Source organism: Lactuca sativa, chromosome 4 (assembly GCF_002870075.4).
Source record: "Lactuca sativa cultivar Salinas chromosome 4, Lsat_Salinas_v11, whole genome shotgun sequence".
Classification (NCBI taxonomy): Eukaryota; Viridiplantae; Streptophyta; class Magnoliopsida; order Asterales; family Asteraceae; genus Lactuca; species Lactuca sativa.
In genome coordinates, this window is record NC_056626.2 from 72386933 (window position 1) to 72395599 (window position 8667).

At 32.8% G+C, this 8667-nt stretch overlaps 1 protein-coding gene and 1 long non-coding RNA gene across 5 annotated transcripts; one reads left to right on the forward strand and one right to left on the reverse strand.

The window, feature by feature from the left end:
- Positions 1 to 327: 327 nt before the first annotated feature.
- Positions 328 to 2490, reverse strand: LOC111886850 (uncharacterized). 4 transcript variants are annotated; one of them, XR_002848581.3, is made up of 6 exons: positions 2144 to 2490; positions 1760 to 2015; positions 1532 to 1596; positions 1073 to 1448; positions 924 to 995; positions 328 to 672 (listed from the first exon to the last, which is right to left on the reverse strand). It is a non-coding gene; the product is annotated as an uncharacterized LOC111886850 (long non-coding RNA). The 4 variants fall into 4 exon arrangements; XR_002848579.3 differs by having other exon boundaries at positions 924 to 1448; XR_002848580.3 differs by lacking the exon at positions 328 to 672 and having other exon boundaries at positions 718 to 995; positions 2144 to 2489.
- A 2712-nt stretch (positions 2491 to 5202) lies between these two features.
- Positions 5203 to 8321, forward strand: LOC128133451 (uncharacterized). The gene is made up of 5 exons (XM_052770905.1): positions 5203 to 5624; positions 5713 to 6862; positions 6962 to 7114; positions 7196 to 7445; positions 7519 to 8321. Exons 1-5 carry the CDS (start codon positions 5203 to 5205, stop codon positions 8319 to 8321), a joined length of 2778 nt encoding a protein of 925 aa, XP_052626865.1.
- The last annotated feature ends 346 nt before the right edge of the window (positions 8322 to 8667 follow it).

An 8667-nucleotide genomic window follows, 5' to 3' on the forward strand; every position in this document is an offset into this window, starting at 1 on the left:
ATTTATATATGTATGTATGTGTAGGAAAATAAATAAATAAATAATAATAAAAAAAAAAGATGAAAATTATAGAAACCGGCTGACCCGACAGTCGAACCGGTCACCATACCGGTTCAACTAAAAAATCGGTTTTTAAAACATTGGTTTCTACTTTTTTTTTAATCACATTTGGACACCATTCGTATATCATTTATATTTTGTCGACATCTAATCTAATATTGATATTGATATCATCTTAAACATATTTCAAAGATTTTGTATGACATGTCACATAAGAATCCTAAATTCAAAAAAAGTAAAAGACATGCAACGGTATGCCATCATCCTTTTGTATCTTTTTGCTAGTTAACTTCATGCTCATTAAAAAAATATCGAATAGAACTTTCTCTGGTTAACCAAGTACGCATTACATTCATCTCATTGACTTTTTAACAATGCTTGAAACAAAATGCCAAAAAAAAAATGGTTGAGCACAACTTACATCAAAACTACTTAGAAAATAGCAACGGGATAAAACTATGATCTCTAGCTCTTTTTAATGATTTATATGATCATGATAACATTTGTGGGATTATGGATTCTTTATATAGCATACAAAAGCCAGCCACATATTCACCAGCTTGCTGAGCATGGGTCTCATATTTAACATATAACTAGGGATGATAGATTCACCTGTAATTTAAAACAATTTGATTTAAAAGGGAAAAGAAAAAAAAAGAAAGTTAAATCTTTTTTATTAAAAATTTTGAACAGATACTGCTATAACTTTTACTCATCAAAATTCATTAATCCAATAATCTAATTAACCAAACCAAAACATTTTTTTCTGCAACTTTTACTGCTAAAATTAGATACTGATACAACATTTATACTAAAAAAATCACATTTAACTCATTCATCTAGTTACAAAAAACATGTTTTACCTAGATTTGGGTCTATATCCGCCTTCCAAACTACCTACTTATCTTGATACATCTTTTATTCTGTTACAAAACCTAAATAACATAAAAGTGAAATTAATTAGCAACCTAAAACCAACATGCCAATAGAATTTATAGCTTAAATTTATTACAATTTGTCTTCCAAGGCCACAATAGCATACAAAAGCCAGCCATATATTCACCAGCAAAAGTAAGTCCAACTTGCAGGGATTTGCTGCAGTCGTTCTTTGGTGTAAGGTTCACATAGTTGTACATTTTTTGTACAATAAATCAATAAAAAAATGAATAAATAATTGAAAATACAGCGAGAAAGATGTTAAGTAGTTAACATGGACAAGATCACAAAAGCTATCAATAGGAATGTGGTTATACAAAAAGCAATTTTTTATCCTTTAAGTAATATAAGACTCTCAACGGAACCCCATTTTTGTTATCTATCTTCACTAAAACCTCCGATTGTGATTTTAATTCACTGTTTGCTTACCACCATATCTTTCATTATCATCCCTATATGAAGCAAACACCTTTAGGGTACTTTCTAAATCACACAAGAAGTTGTAATTTCCAAACAATAAGAATACGTGGCATACCTGCTGAAAGGATGACATAAATCGATGTCTTGGTCTTCTAGGCCTTCAATTTCAGGATATTAAAGCTAAATGAAAAAACAGTCATGAAATAAATATAAAATAGAATAACAATCTTTATTATTTGGATCATAAATATATAATTGAGATGTCTAAAAGAGCGAAAGTGGATGAACAAAAGAGAGAAATTGAATTTGGGTTTGGAGACAAGAAAACAGAAGCAATCATTACCTGAAGGTCAAAATGTTAAAATGTTGTTTTTAAACATTGTCTACTTCAACCGGGCTTTTCATCGAATACCTGGAGTACGAGTTTGGTGACACCATCGCACCTGATCAAGAATAAAATTGAAACCAATCTTCCCAAGTCCAGACCACCTTCTTCACGTCATCAACCACCAAACATAACGGAGGCGACGTTTTGAATGACATTCCTCCACCCCATCGTTCTCGTCCCCTATCCCTACGCCATACATATCCTTCATATCCTACACATGAACACCACATTCAGATTACTACTGACTAAATAGAAAAAGAAGTGAAGGAAATAAGTAGATGAAGAACGGAATCAACAATTACATGAAAAATTAAGCTGTCGAGAAAAAAAAAAACTAACAGTTGGGAAGAAGATAGCAAAGAGATGAATCTTGAAATTTGTATATTTCTTTTTCTCTATCCGACCGTCGTATGTAGTTTGCTACGCCAGAGCATGGACGAACCCTATATAGAAAGACGTAGTTGGTAGTGACTGGTCTGATGACTTAAGAAGCATCAGGGAAATCGACGACTTGATGGTGGTGAGTATCCGATGGGATAGAGGAAGAACCAAAGAGAATAGAAGAGAGAAGACGGTGGGAAGCGAGGAACATAAAACAATGAGAAGCGGTGGGAAGCGAGGAACAAATATAGGAAAAAAGAGGCGATGAGAATAGCAGTGGAGGGATCTAGAACAAAAAAAAACGGAGGAAGCAGCAAATTTGATTGGGGGTAATGGGCGGTGGAGGGACTAAAATGTCAATGCCACAAACCACTATGGCCAAAGTCTGAATAAGCATAAATAAATTGTTCACAAAGGGACTAAAACGTTAACAAATGAAAATAAGGTAGTAAATGTCAACAAATGGAAATAAGGTGTCAAAAGTCCGAAAGTGGAAACCTTTGGTGGCAAAAATCTGAAAGGGAAAAATCAAAAATGTATTGTTGGTAAGGCTCCTCACAATTTATGTTATATATAATTTAATTATATATTTTTTTCCAATAATACCATTGTCTCATTTAATTGACATGCCCCCGTCTCTTTAGTTTTTTTATTATTTACAAAAACGTCACATTGCATCTCAATCATCCCTTTTTTATATATACAATGTTCCATATTTAGTTATCGGGTTCTGAAAATATCTTTCTCATATATATATATATATATATATATATATATATATATATATATATATATATATATATATATATATATATATATATCATTTTAGGGTTTTTTTTTGTCATTGAACAACGTTACATACGACAAATTAACACTTCCATATGCTACCTTCATTAGGATATATATGATATCTTAATAATTGTAGTTATCATATAAAATTTAAGAGCTACATCTGTTATAAAAACACATGTTAAAAATGATATATTCACCGGTTTAACATGTGTTTTTATAACCAACTAGTGGGTGTTAAAAATGATATATACACCGGTTTAACATGTGTTTTTTATAACCAAGTAGTGGGTGGGCCCGTGGTGAACCACGAGTCACCTTTTGTGGCGATGAGATGTATTTTGTTCTATTCACAAACAATGACGGTGAGAAAAAGATGACAAAATGAAACATAAGCACAAATCGGTAGACGGAAAAGGGACAAAATGAAGGTCAAAGAGACTGAAAGTGAGAAATATTAAAACACGTGTGGCCAATTTGTAATGAAATATAAGTAGTAAGATGAAAAAAAAAAAGGACAAAAAGAAGGCCAAATGGTCAAAGGGACTTAAAATGAGAAATATTTATAGACATGGACAATCTCTAATTACAACACACTAGGGGTTAAAATTGTCAAACTATAAAAAATATTTTGGCAAAATGTTGAAACATACAAAATAGTGGGACTTAAAGTGCCAAATATTAAAAGACATGGGCATTGGCATAACAAACAATAAAATAATGGAGAAACACACACACGTACAATATATATATATATATATATATATATATATATATATATATATATATATATATATATATATATATATATATATATATATATATTAAATAGGCATAAGGACTAAATAGCAAAGCATGAAACTTCTGTGGCTAATATGGAATAATACAAAATATCATTGTAGCTAACTACCATGTAAATTAATAGAGGATAGTAATGTAACTCTTAAAGTGTAGATGATAACTACAATCATTAAGATATCATCTATTGATTTGTCGCATGTAGCGTATTTCAGGCCTTGGATGGACAAACGAAGTGATTTAGGTGTAAAGAATGACAATTGGGTGATTTTTATCTTTTAAAAGTGATCAAACTAAGTTAAAGTTGTTCTATATACAAAAATCAAATACCATTTATATATGATTTAGATGTTATCTTAATGATTCTAATTATCATTGGATTAAGGTGTCTAAGCTCATAACTAAATTAGTATAAACTTGTAATTAAAAGCAAAACCTTTTTTAGGTTGCCCTCATAACTAGAAATTAATTAGATTGACATTTATAGAGAGGAAATATTTTGCTACTTTATTATATGATTAAGTTATGTTCCATAACACATAAATTAATATATATATATATATATATATATATATATATATATATATATATATATATATATATATATATATATATATATGATACAAATGATATCTTAATGAGTGTAGTTATCATATATAATTTAAGAGGAACTGCGTTGATTTGTCATATATAGCGTTGTTCTATAACACAAAAAAAAACCCGAAAATGATATATATAAATTATCGTTATTGTGGTGTTTTAATAAATAAAAATGAGTTTTTTTAGTGAAAATAATGTACATGGTATCTTTATTTTTATTTTTTTAATAAATAAATATGAGTTTTCTTCAAATTAATTTAGTATAGAGAGAATTACAAAAATCGTCCCTGTGGTTATATACTTATTTTGAATCAGGTCCCGACTTTTCAATTTGAACGCAGCTCATCCTTAAACTATTTTCTTGTTGCGCATATGGTCCCGTGTCCCAACGACGTTTGCTATAGTCGTTAAGTTATTCCATGTGCCAAGCACATGATGGGCAATTTGGTCTTTTAACATGTGTTTCCTACTGCCGCCCATTTGAAGATATGATTAAAATCGTGATGATTATTGCATCGATCCTCCCTATATTTAAAACCCCATTTCATATACCAAGACTAATACGTATTTGTAGTCCAAAGCGTCTTCCTTCCTCCCTGAAAATTCTCTCATTGAAAGCCCTAACTGCTATTTGTCGACTGTTGATCGACCAAGTTTAGGATGTCGTTGACGATGTGGAATGTGCGTTTTAGTAACGAGCATGAAGACGTCGATGTTATTTACGGTATGTTCCTCTGTTTCTCTAATTTTACAAAATTATACGTATTCTTCTTCATAACATATTCTGGGGATCAAAGCTCATAGTATTTTTTACAGCTTCACACCCAACTATGTTTTCTTTGAAAATATATCATGGTGGTGAATTCTCAAAGTTTCCTGGAAGACAATATGTGAACGGAAGACATTCGTACATTGATTTCTTAGATGCAGACGAGTTCTCAGTTCATGAGTTAGACTCCATGATGTTACAGTTAGGGTATGATGGTAATAGGAAAATGTATTACCATTTTAAGAAGCCTGATAGTGATCTTGATGTTGGGTTGATGGCTTTAGGTAGTGACGGTGATGTATGCAAACTAACAAGCTATGTCCCAAAACATAGATTGCTAGAGGTATACATTGAACTAGATAAGACAACGGTTTGCACTTACTTCCAGTCACCAGGAGGTTCTAATGTTATTATTCAGGAAATTGAAGATGATGGTACCCCTGATTATACCAGAGTACGATCACGAGGTTCTAGTTCTACAAAGTCGTCCTGTGGAAAAAAGGCTTGAATTAGATTGGTTTCCCAATCATGATTTTAACATTGGTAATGATTTTGATAAAACAATATCCAGTGAACACGCTCTCCCAACCAATGTTGACCATTCAATGTCACAAGGTATTGACTCAATTCATGAGGAACCAGACGGCGAAGATGGTTTTGATATAAGTGAAGATGAAGATAATGGAAGTGAAGACGATGACTTCTATGTCGATGAGGAGGACGTATTGCATGATGTGGAAGTTGACATGAATGATTTCTATGTGAATACTAATAAAGATTTGGAATGGATTGAGCCAAAATCCAACTTGAAGGATGTTACAGATGAAGATAATGAGAACATAGAGATATTGGATAATGAAGATTTTGATTCCATTTCTGAAGGTGAAGAGGGTATAGATAGAATTAGGAAAAGCAAGTTAAGGGCGCTAAGGAAAAAAAACAAGGAGATTGAGGCTATTGGTTCAAAAGGGACACACTTTTCTGTAGGGCAAGCTTTTTACACATCTAAAGAAGTCAAAAAAGCCATTAACAATTATGCCGTAGAGAGAAGGAGAGAAATTTCATTGGATAAAAATGACAAAAACAGAGTGAAGGCTGTATGTAATGGTACCATCCCAAATTTGTCATTTTCTACTAGTAGTGATCCAAGCAAAGGTACTACAGTCAAGGGTAAAGGGGTAAAATCAATGTCAAGGTCTTGTCCTTGGGTACTTTACGTTTCTAAATGGCGAGAGGAAGATGATTGGGTTGTCAAAACTTTTAATGACAACCATACTTGCCTCCAATCAAGAAAAATTAAAGCTTGCACAGCAACATATCTTTCAAATAAGATAGTTAATCAAATCGAGAGTAACCCCACCATACCTCTGAAGGCTCTTCAGGAAGATTTGGAAAGGAAGTATGAGATAGGAGTATCACGGATGAAGGTTTTCAGAGCAAAAACGAAAGCATACAATCAAGTTATGGGTGATTACAAGATACAATATGAGTTATTAAGAGACTATGTCCTTGAATTGCAATCTATGAATGAAGACACGACTGTGAAGATTGACGTTGAAGAAGAACCGAATTTGTCAAACATGGAGACTAGAGTGTTCAGGAGGATTTATGTATGTATTGGAAGTTTGAAGAAGGGGTTTAAGGCAGGAAAAAGAGACTTGTTGGGTCTAGATGGGTGCTTCATGAAGGGGCCTTACCCTGGCCAAATATTAACTGCAGTGGTATTGATTATTGCCTTTAATTTCATTGTTTTACATTTGTATTTGTTTTCACCTATTTTCTTGAAATTTGGTTTTATTGTTACAATTTTCTTTTTGTAGGGTGTTGACCCTAATAATGGAATATATCCTGTGGCCTATGGCATAGTAGAGGCTGAAAATTTAAAGTCTTGGACATGGTTCTTATCTTGCTTAGGTGATGACCTAGATTTGCAAAGAAACTCAAATTTCACATTTGTGTCTGATAGGCAAAAGGTACCGACTTATTTCTAAATATTTTTTTTAGTTAGAAGAATTAATCATATTAAATTATCTAAAATTTTGGTTGTTTGTTAGGGAGTAATCCCAGCAATTGCAAATCTATTCCCATGTGCGGAACACAGATACTGCTTACGACATATACATGAGAATATGAGGGTAAATTGGAAAGCAAATGTCTTCAAGGATCTACTATGGAAGTGTGCTAGAGCTTATACAGTTCCACATTTTAATAATGCTATGGAAGAAATTAAAAGTTTGGATAAGGATGCGTACGAATGGTTGAAAGGAATTCCTCCCCAACACTGGGCTAGATCACATTTCTTAGGTATGAATAGTTTGGAAATTTAAATTGTTATTGGTTGAGTCTATAAATTTCTAACATAGTCTTACTTTATCAGGAAGGGCAAAATGTGATGTCCTACTAAACAATATGTGTGAGAGCCTTAACAACCAATTAGTTAAAGGGAGAGACAAACCCATAATCACTGCTCTAGAATTTATCCGAGAATACTTAATGAAGAGGATTTCAATTGTCCAAAAGGAAATACAAAAGTGCAATGGACCATTAACTCCATATGGGACAAAACTGATGGATGCCAACAAAACAGAGGCTGCTAAGTGCATTGTGGCTTTCAATGGTAGTCAAAAATACCAAGTGACAGGTCATTTGTGTGAGCAATTTGTAGTTGATATGAAAGAGAGGTCTTGTACATGTAGAAGGTGGGAAGTGACTGGGATGCCTTGTAAACATGCTATTGCCACAATTTGGGATATGGGGAAGAACAATGAGGGTGATGGGAAACCTGAAAATTACACAGATCCTGTTTATTGGCTAGATACTTGGAAGAAGATGTACCATTTCAAAATAAATCCAATAAATGGAAGGAATATGTGGCCCAAGTCACTATGTCCAACAGTCTTGATCCCACCTCATCATCACAAACAAATTGGAAGGCCAAAAAAGAAAAGAAAGAAAGGGGTCAATGAAGGTGTCAGGATCACAGATGGTGAAGATATGGTGAAGTTTGGAAAGTTATCAAGACAAGGAAAGTCAGTCAAGTGCTCAAAGTGTAACACCATCGGGCATAACTCAAGGACTTGTAAGGGTAAACCAGCATCAGTAGTTGGTGGTAGTAAGAAGGATAAGAAGGTAAAAAAATCTGGTGGTGAAAAGAAGGCAGCAGGTGTAGACAAACCTTGATGTATTGATGGTTCTACTAGTTGTTTAATGTTGATGTGTTTGTTTCTTTTATGATGATGTGTTTGTTTCTTTTTGCTTACTGGCAATATGCCTAAACACTTTCCATTATGGTTTAGTTCATGTTTTGATTTCTAGTACCTATGGTTGGTTGTGGTTTTTGTTTTGTCTTAATGTTAGTATGTTTAAACAATGGATGATTTGGTTTATAAATGATTTTGGTATGATTTTGCTTTAATGTTATGGTTTATGAAATTTTAGATTTGTTGGTAATGGATTCTTTAGTTTTGTAAATGTGATTTTGGTTTGGTTTAAAAGAAGTTGTGCACTGTCAAAAGAAACATACAGT